The following is a 14,283-nucleotide window of genomic DNA, read 5'->3' on the forward strand; positions in this document are numbered from 1 at the left end:
ACACATTACATACAAACACACAGGGCAAACGAAAGCGCTTCCTCCCCACCTACCCTCCATTTAGTGTACTGTCTTACAAAGCTCTTCAAAACAAATGTGGGTTCCCTCCGATTGCGTTTTCACCTTAAAATACCAGTATTATCCTGGTATTGCCTTCATTTTCTACCTTATTTCTACGGGAGAAATGATGCAATGACTGAACTTAAAAGCATGCAGACTTTAATTGAAGGAACACTGCGTTTTTTCACTATTAAACTATAAACTATTAAAGTTAAGCTGCTTGGAAAAAATACTCAGATTAACCTACCCTCTCACATAAGTTCTCGACATAAATCAAAACATTATGTTCTTATCCTCTTTTTACAGACATTGTCATTGAAAGACCTCAGTTTCTTAAACAAAGATTTCTGTTTTAAGCTCTATATGCCACAAAAGAAAGAGGAACCACCTCCTTTTTCCCTCCTTTCGCATGCTATTGTGGATGCGCACGCAAAAAAAAAAGCTTCACTGAGGTGAATAACACTGACAATCCCCAATCTTAAACACATAACTGTCTGGTTTATTTCCGCCAAATCATTCCTCTGTTCAGATCTGTATCTGAACATTTTCAGAACATTTTCAGAAGGTAAACAGAGGACACAAACTAGTTTTTAATCCCTTGGTAAAATCTACTAGGGTTGATGAAAACAAAACCAAGAGGCAGATTGCTACTTACTGTTTCAAAGGCATTTAGCATCATCAAGGAGAAAAATGTATTAAAATAGTCATTGTATCCCTGAAATCGGACAGGAACAGAGCCTACTACTGACTGCAGGAGATTATTTGGAGGTCCAAACTGGCTGAACTTCGCAAACATATCACGAGTCCACTGTAGGACTTCATTAACAAAAATCCTATGACCACGCTGCTGAGCGCCAAGAAAGGAAGAATAATAGGTGTCTCGGGCAGGCCTTCTGGAAATATTTGAAGCATTGTCGTTCTGTCTATTTTGTGACTGGAGAACATTATTAGAAATACGAGGCTGAGGTACATTACTGAAACTTGGAGACTTGCATGTTTGATTTCCTGTTGGTATAGCCTTTGCGTTTGGTGGCCTGACCATCACCGGTTTCGCTGCATTCACTTTGCTTTTTGAAGGTGGTGGCAGCTTTTTAACATCTTCAAGATCCTTGCTGAAGGCTGCATTCCGTGAAGAACTTGCTGAGCTGAAAATTTTTGTAGTGGAAGGCTTTCTTGTTTTAGAAGGTGGCAGGAGAGAAGGTTTGGCAAACAGGTGATCTGCTTCTGAGCTGGTGGCTGAATGCTTACTACAGTACTCTCCTGGTTTTTCCACTTTTTCCATACAGTCTTTATACTTACATTTCACAATAGTCGAGGATTCATTCTGCTGAAGGCTTTCAGCAGTATCCACTTCCTCTGGTTCTTTACTAGCTATAGTAGTATCTTGAACACTTTCCTCCTCAGAACATAATTCCATATCCACAGGATCTAACTGAGTTAAAAATAAATCATCATCATCTTCACTGTTTTCATTTGGTTTACACCCATTTTCTTTTGACATTGTCTTCTCACACTCAGGCTGGACAATGCAACCTTTTCCTGAAGGTTCATCTTTATCATCTCCAACAAGTGCAGCGGAAGAGAGACTTGAATCCATAGGTACAGGAGGAACCATCACACTGTCAGCCTCTGATTTTCTGTTCGAGTCTGAAGAACTAGGCATTTTAGAGACACATGTCTCCTCCTCCACAGAGAGGCTTTCAAATGTTCTCTCCCTGGCAGAGGGACAAACAGACTCCTCCCTTTTTTTCTCTCTTTGGTTTTCAACAGATCCTTCAACACAAGCTGGTTCAAAACTTTTAGGCTTTTGTTTCATAGATTTTGCATCCATTTTGCTAACTTTTTTGTTTCTACTCTCAGAACCTCCTTCAGGATTTTTCACTCTGACACTTTTTTTGGGCCTTGTTTGCCTTAAAAACTGAAGGTCTTGGCAGGCTAGCAATTTTTTATTATGCTTTATAGACAAACTCTGAGGAGCAATTACTTTAATCTTCTGTTTCTCTCCAACTCTCCCTGCAGCTTTACCATAGCTGCGCAACTGAGCTAGACTCTCTAAAGAGCGCTGGGATAAATCAAATGCTTTGCGGGGTGCCTTCTTCAGACCAAGTTTTTCTACAGTTGATGCTGGTGCAGGACACTGCCGAACTTTCCTTGGAGGAACCACAGCAGGCATTGACCTGCCAGGTTGAGAATTTTTTGATGTACTCTGAAGTAGTTTTTTATTTTGTGCTGTTTTAAGAACAGGAGGTTTTTTAGGACTTCTTTGAATAGTTCTTGCTACCTTAGATTTTGCTATATTCTTCCGTGGGCTCGCGCTATTCTTCTTAAGGGCCAACTTTGAGGCTAATGAGATGTTAGATGTAGATGCTCTGGGTTCAGTCAATTTTGGGTCCAGGGTGAAGTCTTTAGCAACAGTACCCTTGTCGGCAAAATTCCCCAGTTGATCTTTTGCATTTCCCTTACTAATAGATTCTTGTAACATTGAATTAGTTACTTCTTCTGTATTATCAGCTTCTTTCTGATGAGGAATATTTTCTGTCTGCTTTTCTATCAAGTTCGCTTCTTCTCCCATGGTATCATCGCTTATGTAATCCACATCGTAACCCCATTCATTTGTGTGATCGTTCACTAAGTCATCTGAATTACTACTGTCAACAGATGTTGAAACATGATCTTGTTTATACTCTTGAGTCGCTTCCATACTATACGCTTGAGTATCTTGCCAAACTGAAAAGACATCAACTTCTGTTTCAAATTCAAAGTACTGAGACTCACAGTCTTCCAGTGACAAGGGAGAGCTTGGAGTCTTTGATTCTATTTTGCTGTCACTATCAGAAATGCAGCTGGAAGTTGAAGGCTGCTTTTCAGGACACACCTTTTCATTCTCTTTTTTTGTTTCCTCCTTGTCAGCCCCACCTTCTTCTTCATCTGAAGAGTCTGAAATTATAATGACTTGATTGTCATGGCAATCTGCATCACAGGGAGACTTGGTACTTTGGCCATCATTGGAAGATCTTACAGCACCTTTCACTTTCCTTTTAATATCACATACATTATGATGTGCTGAGCTTTCTTGGCCTGAATCAAAGGGAAAGTTGACACTTTTGGCATACGCAGCTAAAGATAATTTACTGAGTTCTCTATCAACCTGGGAGTCTGTTGAAGTATTATCTTCAGAAACCATCTTTGCAAAATCCTCCTCTTCCTTCCCCCCTGAATTGTTTTCTCTCTTGAAATATTCTGAAAATTCAAACAACCTGTCACTTGATTCACGCTTCATTGATAGTGGCCTGATCTGAGAAGCAGGGTTGGATATATCCCTCTTGTTTTCAGAGCTGGATGGAACACGACCATTTGCTGAAGCTTTATCCATACAAAATGTCTTTGAAATTTGACCTTTACAGTCATATTTAACCAAGTTATTTAGATTAGGCTGTTCCCGGTCTGAAGTTTGCTTGTCAGTGTCTTTCTTAAACACAGACTTCAACAACAAACTTGATTTTTCTTCAGTGGATACTTTTGTCAGTAAGGTGTCACTAATCCCTGAAAGCAAAATACTGTCATCTTCATTTTCCTGCATGCCAGGTTCATTTTTAGAGGAGCTAGAGGAATCTGGTGGTGTTTCTTTTGATACCTGTTTAGTGGGGACCAGTCTGGATTGAAAAGCACTGTTGACGCTTTTCTCCTGTGTACTTTCACAACTCCTTGAAGATGGAGTATCAACAGAGATTTCATTTTCACACACAGTATTCACTCCCTGATGTCTACGACAATCTTTGCTTGTACACAGATAGCCAGTGCGAAACTTAGGTTGCTCTACATCCGCTTTTGAAGCACTTGTTGCTAAACTGCAGTTTTTCAAGTCGCATGGCTTCGCTGGCCGCGATACTTTTGAGAGCCATTCAGTTTTCTGTACCATGTTTTTCAAATTCATGAGTCTATGTGCATCTACTTTAAACTTTGAAGAGGAACTGGGAGACATATTGCTTTCCTTTACATCTGAGCTGTAAACATGTTCTGGAGAACCAATACGGGTTTGAGCAGCCAGACGTATTGGTGTTACGGATCCTGCTTCACATTTGTTTTCCAACTCCCCACCTCTTCTGAAATCTGAGCACTGGGCATTTGGATTAAAGCACTGATTATCTGTATCGCATTTCCCTGCCACAAGATCATTGCTCCTGTTTTCCTGAACCTTCCCACATACTTTTGTTGCCAAAGAGTTCTGTGGGTAGACATACTCCTGAGTTGTCAATTCATTAAGTTCCTTTTTATTATTCACCAAGAGGCCTTCTGTGGGTGTCCAAGATCTTGAACTTTTAGATGCATCTCTACATTCCTCTTCCGAGGCACTCTTTCTTCTAGGGAAAGGGTTCTCTTGACAATCTCCATCTCCACCTTCCTTTGACATGACACCGAATGGTGAATAAGGGTCACCTCTGCCATGTACACTCATCTTACATCCATCACCACGTGCACTCTTCTCTTGTTTTATAGAAATGGTAGGCAAAGTTGTAGAGTTTGCATTGTTTCCTACAGGCACAGAGGTATTCAATGCTCTGTCCTTTATACTTCTTACAACTTGCTTTAAACACATCTGTAATTCCTGGGTTTCCTGGATGTTCAGCTGCCAACCTAAAGATAGATTTCCTCGCAGAAGAAGATTGAGTTTGTCTAGGTATTGCTTGCAAAGAGCATGCTGCCCAATTTGATAGCCTTCTCTAAGAAGGCTGCGTATCAACTGCACACAGGCATGCTGCACGGAGTTAGAAGCTTGTAAAGATACTGCTGATGAACCTCTCGCATAGTGTCCAGATGCTTTTTCAGTGCACCGTGTAAATGCTACAGCTGGAAGCTTAGCACATCTCACCACTGCTTCCACCCATTCTTGGGAGCTAATCCATAGCAAATGCAGGCAGTTTTTATTTCTGTGTAGTTCAATAATCGACACCAAGATCAGGAGAAAAAATTCAGAGATTTTGTCACACTGCTGGATTCTTTCATTGAGAATATCTTTGATTTCCGAGCAGAGGTAGTGAATGACCTCTACTATATATGCTACACCCAAGTCGTTGAGACCCATAAGCGACTGAACAAACGGGATGAACCACAGAAACGTGCTGTCATGGACACGCGTATCTCTGCCAATATCAGACTGAAGCACGTTAGCCAGTGTTTGCATATCCTCATACATGTTGGGGCAGTAGTCCGGACAAATGGCAGTCTTCCATCCAGTATCCTGAAAAATAAATTCACCACAAATCATCCTCAGTATGCACATCTGCACAGTTTAATCTGCCAGGTTTTTCTTCTAGCCATAAAGGTTACTTTCTTTCAAGTACATGTTCATTAAATGGTAACATCTCTTATATCTTAATGTAAGTCAAAATCTAAACCAAAAAATGCAAAAAATAAAGATCAAACTAACACACGTGTAAGGAACTCATTTCCTAAAACATAACGTATGAAGTGTAAAGTAGCATTCCCTTTAAAAATCATTGTGAAACCCTCCAAAAACAATGTTATGTTGACATAATTAACCTCAGATAATCAAATATACATTCAAAGCCTTTAAAAGACATTTCATAAATACAATGCACCAACATCGAGAGAAGAACACACTGACAAATGTTTACTCTGCTTTATAACAAGAAAAAAATGGTGCCATTTTGGAGCATGGTCTAGCATTTGAAAGTATACCAAACCATACCTCATTACTCCATACTCAATATATGAGTTAAGAATACTGAGAAACAAAACATAAAACACAAGAATACAATCAACAATTTTTTAAAAAAAAACTTAATTCAGAGTTTTCATTGAGGTACCCATGTTCGTTTCAATCTTGATACGAATTCTTGGGCTTTAATACCATCTCTGCCTAATTCATAAACACATTCTTCTTTCCTCCTACAGCCTGAAAGTACCAGCTGAACAAGAAGTGACCAGACTGGCTACTATTTAAGGCACACAATAGTGACATACGTTATTTAATATTTTTTCTTTACACCATTACTAGTAGACAGAGTATCTTCGTTTCCGTATTTTATATATGGTTTAAACTGACAGTGTCATTCAGTGATCAGAGGTCAAAGAACAGGGAAATAAAATACTTTTTTAATACCTTTTGAGGCTTTTCTGTGTTATAATTATACACAATCTGACTGCAAGTAACCATGTCATCGTTGTAGTCTGACTCCGGTTCAGATTTTGTCCTAAAAAGAAATATAAATCATTATAGACTCCACACATCTAACTTAAACTATAAGAAAGCCAACCGGCCAAGACACAGATTTCACTTTTCAGATACTGACCATGTGACTATTAGAACTTGTCAGGGATAAAACATATCTATGAAAAGATACCATATTTAAAAACGTAGAGCTTGTTCTATCCCGCTTGTAAGAGGCAGGGGAAGCGACTGCCTCCGGAAAAAGAGCTTTCTACTAAGCCATGGATTTTACTACCTAGAACGAACACCCAGAATTCCATTTTCTTTGAATTTTCCATGCATAAATGCAGTTCAATCATGGCTACGTACTCATAAACTTTGTATGCAACTGTTTGAACACAACACTCAAATAGCTTGTTTTAACTGAAGAAAATCTCCTTTAATATGCCTTCCTCAGCTATCTATAACCTTCCACGTATACATATCTGTAGCTCTCTATAACATTATAGGCTGTGCATATATAAAAATACTGAACATTTAAGACATCACTCAAAGTTGATTCAAAATATAACACAGGAAAACAGTAAACAACTGGTATGGTTATCCAGGTACTATTTTCCACCAACTTTTTAAAATTAGGCACAATTTCAGTTTTCTAAAATAGGAGGTGTTCCTAAAGTCTTGGGACCTGGATTCTTATAAAAATCCTTAAAAGGGACAGCATGCCAAAAGATGGAGTTCAAGTCTATGCAACAAAATTCTGTTCCCATAGAAGCTATTTCTAGACTTCCTAGCAGCGTACTAACCAACCACTTCTGCACTGAATAAACACTTTACCTAATTAACTTTCTGTTCAATACTGACAACACTGTCACTCAGAAGTGATTCAAAAAATCCATTTTATCTTAGGATATAAGTATATGAAGATAAAACCTTTCAAAAGAGTATCTGATGCCTGCTATGTGTTTTAAAGCACTTCCTTCCAGCAGTTCACCATGTTATCCAAGCTATTAAAGGACAGTTCCATGATTCTCACATACAGTACCATTAAGTAAGTCTAATCTTGAGAAATATTTAAGACTTAACATGAGCGGAAAATAAACTCAAATCAGTTGTCATTTGGAACTACAATAAAATCTAAAACTATGTCATCCACTGAAAGTTCGGGAATTCCCATAATTTTACTAAGAGTCTCAGACATGGCTGTCTTCATTAAACTTAAGTGCAAGTTGGTTGTAGCACTAAATAAGCACTAAACAGTTAGCAGCCTTCCTGATTCAGGAAAAAATCCTGACAAGTGTAACAGATTTCACAGCAGTCAAAAAGAAGTGAGCATATATTTTTTGGAAGAACCTCACAATTTTAGGGGATGTACTTCATCTTTTCATTGCTTGAAGTTGGCAACATCTGATTTTTTTTCCTTGCTATCTCCCTCCCCCAACACAAATTAAGGCAGCACTGACCAGAAAACCAAGACCAAGCTACCACACTACCTGGCATTAAAATCATAAAACTGTTCTAGTCTCTTAATAAAACTGACCTCTTAAAGCTACTGCGTATATTTTTTATTTCATTGTTGTAGCTCACACTGTTGATAATGGTTTGAAAGGCTTGGACAGGATCAATAAGCTGACCCCATACTTTAGATCCGAGCTGATCCAAAATAACCATGAAACAACGCAGCGCTGGCCAGAAGGGGTCAGTAGAATCATCTGAAACATAACAGTAATATTGGGGAGAGTTGAAATGCAAGAGTCCTGTACATTCTTAGACTAAGCTGAAGTTGAAAGTAATTGTTTTTCATTGATTTTTCTTAAACACTAATATGAAGATACGTATTCTAGTAACTATAGCAACTATAGTAACTATACGTATTCTAGCAACTATACTTTTTAACCTGGAAAAAGGATGAAAAAAGTCAACCTCACTTATCTGTACAGACAGACACTGCCCGTTATGCTGTCTTAAATCACCAGGAACCTGGACAACTATTACTAACATTTCCCAACTCTACGAAACCGATTCTTTGACACTGATTTTTGCAGTGCTGTTCTAAGAAGTGGGTACAACAGCCATGACAATTTATACTTCAAGTTTAAGCTAGAAGCAATTGGTCTTCCTTCAAGTGTGTTCCTCCTTCTTCATATAAGATAATAAGATATCCTCAATAAATATACTAAGCTTATAAAGATCTAGTCATTTAAGAGGCACCCCGGCCTTGAACTCAAGTGCCATTCCTGGGCTATGCCGTGGCATGTGGCCTACAAGAATGGTCCGAGGGCTACTAGTCTAAATTCTAAAGTCTAAATTCCCAGCTGCAAAATGGGTTCCCTCAAACAGATGGACGGAAGAGTCAATTTTAAGCAAGTTGCAGCAATTCAGAAGGTGTTTCCTTATTTTAGGACTCAAAATTCAAACTTCATGCCACAGTGAAATGCGCATTCCCATACGACCTGTACATTAAATGAAAACAATATGGTAGAAATTATAGATTTGTCCTCTCAAAATCTCTCAGCCAGCCTTATGTAAAGCACTGCCATCCCTTCTCCACTTAAGAGCTTGTCTGAATGTAATTTTTCAGTATTTGTCAGTATTGCCCAAATATTGTGCAATATTGGCCATCTTCCAGAAGATAAATAAGCTTCAGTTAAAAATCACCTCAGCATGACACTAACAATTTACTCAATTAAACAAGGAAGTTTGATAAAGATGAAAAATAAGCTATGAACTGTCTTAATCTCAGTATCAAAATTAGTTACCAGCTGCTTCTTTCTCCATGGTGTTAAGTATAGACTGCATGAAATCATTTTGTTTGTCTGGGCCCAGTAACAAGGAGTCCATAGCTTGCTCTTCTAGCACTGTTAGCAACATACAAATCCCTAAAAAAAAAAAAGCAACCTGTCCGTATATTTGCAAAAATTTGTTCTAATTTTCACCAAATCAAGGATCATTTTCCAAATGCAACTACCAGTGTAACACTTGACCAAAGAGATCAGCAGCAACATGAAACTAATTAAACACTACCTCGCTACTGCAGTTATGCAACATTCGATTTTCCCATTTGACATGCCCCAAAATAAACAGCACCTATGAAATAGTAGAGCTCTGACTTGAACGAAGTGCTTACAAGATGAGAGAGACTACACATACAAATTCATTTCTGACCATAAATACTCACCGAGCCAATAGTTCTTGTAGTTGGCAGTATCATATAAATGAGACGGCAGAAGGATGAGTTTACCCTTTTCGATCATTGAAGAGCTGTAAATATCTGGACTCTCAAAAAGCCCCAACTCAATAACTTTGAACAAGCAAGTCAGCACTTCCTGTAAGTCATAGTAATCATCCCTGTCAACCTTCCCTAAATTCCTTGCTGTCAGGATGGCCCATCGACGAATCTAAGGATTGAAACAAATAAGTTATATATTAATAAAAAGAACAAATAAAATAACAATGCTGTAAGATTAGGAATCATTGCTACTACAAATGGGACAAAAGTATATTTTTAGTAAAGTAAGGTCTCATAATTGCAAGTAAGAGTTAGTCTTTTTCCAAAATAACCTTAGAAACAGGCTTACTATACCTACGAGAAGATGTTGGTAACAAAGAAGTTAAAATTCAGTGTAATATACACAAATAAAACTCCTCGGGATTCATGTGACAAAGGGGAAGCATTTGGTTTTGTACTTGCTTTATATTGTTTAAACATTACTGACCAATGTTTTCTAATTAGATAACTGTATATTATAACAACAGATGTTAAGTTGTGCTGTCAGCACAGGACACTTGTCATTTCTTGCCTTGGTGGAATCATTCTCTGACCTGCTGAGAAAACTTCAGAGTTTGAGCAAGTGTGAACTACAATACTATTAAATCTTTTACTGTTTCTTAGGACAACTTGAAATTTTGTACTTCACATCGGTGTTTTAAGCAAGCCAGTCTTGGAAATGGTACAGCCACAACCTGCCCACTAGCCACAGCAAATGTAACCTGACTCTCCAAAGCTGCATCAAATGAGGTGGGAAACGATGGTGTGAACTCACACTCTCCCGATATAAACAAACAGCCCACTTGAATTACAATTCAATACTCCTTTGATAGTTACACATCCAAATTCAATTTACAGATAAGCATACATGGGGACTTTTCTAAGATCATGCAAAGAAAGCACTCAATCTCCCTTCAGTATTAACATGGTACATGAAACCAGGATTCACTGTTCCAAAAGGCCCTCCCAATTGTAGCAGGGTGTGTGTTCCTAAGTTCTCTGTATTATCCCTCTTTTTCAGTACTCTTCCCTATTATTGATACCAGTTTCACTTCTAGGATGTGTATATATAGTTTGAAGGAACAACCTTCTTGCTGGATAATACATCATCTTCAAAACAATGTAGAAAAGTAGGCACTCAGACACGTCTGTACTGCTTTGAGAACCTCAGGTCTTTTTTCTAATCTCTCAAATCCTTTTAACCAGCAAAAAAATAGACGTGTTGGTAACAACCGCAACTCTAAAGCCTCTCAACCCTTTCAACCTAGACATTTCCAGTATTCCAAAATTTCTCTTTTTATTACTTTCTTAAGAGACTGGATTCAAAAAAGAGAGCAGTCTCTTGCTATGCACACTAGCATGAACGATACCAAGATCAGCTGACACTTTTAAATATCAGAAAAAATGGAGCTCTCCTGTTTACACTTCCAAATGAACTTTTGATCTCTGACTGTTCAATATTAAAATATCCCACATGGATTCAGACACAGGCACAAAAAAAAAAAGTCTGCAGAGTTTTGAGTTGTCCCACCACAGAATACACAAATCCATTAAAACACAATATTGCCTCCTTGTAATGACAAAATTCAGTGACAATTAAAGGGCATTTCAGAGGAAGTACGCTGCTGAGCACCTCTTCTTGGAAGTAACCACACTATTCTCACTTTTTCAATTTTAAGGTCCTGAATATTACTAAAATGCGAAAGCTTCTAGAGATGGAGAAAGAACAGGGAAGGAGAAGGGGATTACTATGCTAAGTTACAAACCCTGCCCCACTTGAGAAGAACTCCATTTGGGAGTATAGGGTGTAAATTTACAGTTTGGTTGAGTATCTGTAACTTTTGCTGAGTAAATGCAAACAGCAAAGTGATTCTAGAAGTTATTGCAAAAGAAGAGTCTTCTCTCCTTCAGCAAGAGTAACTATATTCCTACTGAAATCTCATTTATATATATACTGTTAAAGAAAAATACAGAAAAATCAAACACAAAATTCTGAATGCTACTATTTTCATATTCTTGTAATTAAAAATAAGAATCTGTTCTGATGCTTTTTAAAACTAAGTTTTAGTGGAACAGAAAAAGTAACTTACCGCTTCATTCGGGTGCACCAAAAAGAGATAAATTCCTGGATATTTCTCAAAGACCTGAAAGGAGTTGTGACTTTGTTCCATTCTACAGAGCACTTCTACACACAGCTCACCTAGAAGGACAAACACAGTTATAGTGAGGACTAATTTATATGCTCACAAAACAAAAAACCTATTAAGTGTCTAAATAAACATAAAATATATATATACACACACACCCCGGTACTTCGTTTTAACTACTATTTGTTATTTTCACCTCCTTCAGTAGAAACAATACCATGCCCTTTCAACTGCATACAATAAGATACATACTGACTTTCTCATGCAGCAGCAGATATGGATATTTCAGTATTTCTAGAAGGGGCACTCGCAGGTTATTCTCAAAATCCGGGCCCACATAACCAGACAGCTGTGTCTCTCCATTCTCATCCACTATAAACAACTCATCATCTTCTCCAGCTTCTCCTCTCATGGATTTCTCAATGTGGGCAACAAGACGGGAGGTTTCCAACTCCCACAAGACCTATTCAGTGGGGAAAAACAACTAATCAAAGCGCATTTGTGAAGAAAGCAATTAAGGACATTTATTATCACATGCAGAAACCTTGACTAGACTTTCAAAACTTTCAGTTTCATTTTGAAAAGTTTCTTTTCATGGTGTGAAACAATAAAGTCTTGACACGGAATTCAGATTATGCAAATCACAAAACTTTCACTTCAGAGTTAAGATTATAAAGTAATTTTTAAAAGAGTGGCATTCAAACCAGAAGCATTTTTATAATTCTGTTAAATATTCATAAACCATTTCAATAATTATTTCAGGCCAAATATTAGTCACAAAACTTTGTTCAACTGGCCAATACAAAGAAGCACATGATACAGAAAACGATCATATTTAGGAAGACGGGAAAAGCAATTTTAAAATCTTGCCTTCTCACATATTTTGCAATGTATTAATGGAAGGGAGTGAATGTAAACAATGCAAACAGACTGACTGACTTGCTGAACATTTGTAGGGGATTCGGCTCACTTAACATTACTCATCTAAAGTAACTGCTCCAAACCTCAATCAGAAACCAAAGTTATTTCCTACAGTTAATAAACACAGAAAGGAACTTTCAGCAGTCCAGTCACTCGACTTATTTCCAATCTATACTCAGATGGGATTGCCCTCCAGAAAAATCTAGCTGACAGATTTAAAGCGCAACCTTTTAGACATCTGTATTATGATCAATTAGCCACAAATATTCATTTTACCTACATATACACATAAGGGAAAATAAGCTTTCCAAAATACAAAATTGGATACCAACGAGGGAGAATTATAAAAGGCTTATAATAAAGAGTTTTTAAACTTTGATTGTTTTTAATCGCACAATCTCACAGGCTTGCAAGATCAGATCTCTGAAATTCAAGCATATTAGAAAACTATGAACGAGAAATGGAAGCAAACAAAAAGAGGAACAAACCCAAAGCTGAACAGAAAGCAGAGGAAGGAAGAAAATACATTAAAGAAATAGAGCTGTTAGTTTGTTTGGCAGGTGTTCTTTTCTCAGACATCAAACCATCACAGCATGAATAAAGTTCAAGCTATCATGTCTACTCAGCAACTTCCCACTACTGTTTTAGTTCTCACTAATTTGAATACATGCAAAACAAGAGGGTCGTCCTGTTTTACAATCAGCTCTTTGCAACTCAATATAAAAAAAAGCAGACAGTTAAAAAGCAACATACCCTATTTCCAAAACCCAGTAAAACACAACCCCTGCACAAAACTCTCCCCTACACTGAGGCCGGACCACCGAAGCCTCTGCTGAAGTTTTCCTTCAGTTCCGAGTCCTCCCGCTCAGTAATGGACAGGAGCCAAATCTCTTAATTACCTCATGCAACCTTGGCAATTTTTCCCTTGCTTTGTGGTATTCGACCACACACTCCAGGCAGTAACAGAGATCATCATTGGATCCTTCAAGATCTTCCGGGGACAGCCGTTTAAAAGCATAGCTCTTCAGGAACTCAGTGGTGTCAGAACCACTAGGTGTACACCATCGACATGTGCTCATTCTTTGGATGGAAAGAAGAAGGAATTAAAGGAAGTCCAAAGACTGGAAGTGGCAAAACGTTTCCTTTCAGCCACAACAGTACCTAATTTTCAAGTGTGATGAGTTTCAGGATTTATGTAACTCATTAGCAGCGTACATGCATATGTTCTTGGATGTTCTTACATCATACAGGTGCATGCAATTAAACAAAGAAATACAGATTAAAGCATTAAATGAATGCTACAGAAAAATGCTTGCTGAATGGCAAACATTAAAAGCACCGAAAAGAAGTCAAAGTACATAATCTGCAAACTATGAAACAACACGTGGAAGTTTACTTTACATACAAAAACCCCCTCAGCCACACTTAACACACACTTTCCAGAACTACAAAGTTAAAGTTTGTTACACTGTTTTACTGGTATCTGTGGAATCTAGGTCTAATGAGTACAAAATCTAATTAGCTTTTTTCCTTAATCTCCTGCTAAAATTTATAGGTCAACAAATCCCTGTTGTCAAAAGCAAAGGATATTTATGCAGAACTTTCCTGTCTTCATTATTACTACAGTTAGAAAGCATCATAAAATTCTCACCACAGATTGCTTCCTCTAAAAACAAAAGTTCTTCACTAAGCAGCAATATAGTCATCTCAGATCC

At 37.8% G+C, this 14,283-nt stretch overlaps 1 protein-coding gene across 1 annotated transcript in view; it reads right to left on the reverse strand.

Moving 5' to 3' along the window:
- The window catches only part of SETX (senataxin), a 31,209-nt gene extending 17,562 nt beyond the window's left edge, over positions 1 to 13,647 (reverse strand). Inside the window, exons 1-8 of the mRNA XM_050907665.1 lie at positions 13,468 to 13,647; positions 11,900 to 12,110; positions 11,591 to 11,700; positions 9,411 to 9,630; positions 8,992 to 9,111; positions 7,773 to 7,944; positions 6,185 to 6,275; positions 716 to 5,299 (exon numbers count right to left, since the gene is read on the reverse strand). Of these exons, the coding sequence (XP_050763622.1) occupies positions 716 to 5,299; positions 6,185 to 6,275; positions 7,773 to 7,944; positions 8,992 to 9,111; positions 9,411 to 9,630; positions 11,591 to 11,700; positions 11,900 to 12,110; positions 13,468 to 13,647 (5,688 nt within the window). The remainder of the gene's footprint in view (positions 1 to 715; positions 5,300 to 6,184; positions 6,276 to 7,772; positions 7,945 to 8,991; positions 9,112 to 9,410; positions 9,631 to 11,590; positions 11,701 to 11,899; positions 12,111 to 13,467) is intronic.
- Positions 13,648 to 14,283: the final 636 nt, after the last annotated feature.

The sequence above is a fragment of the Gymnogyps californianus genome, chromosome 18, assembly GCF_018139145.2.
Source record: "Gymnogyps californianus isolate 813 chromosome 18, ASM1813914v2, whole genome shotgun sequence".
Taxonomy (NCBI): Eukaryota; Metazoa; Chordata; class Aves; order Accipitriformes; family Cathartidae; genus Gymnogyps; species Gymnogyps californianus.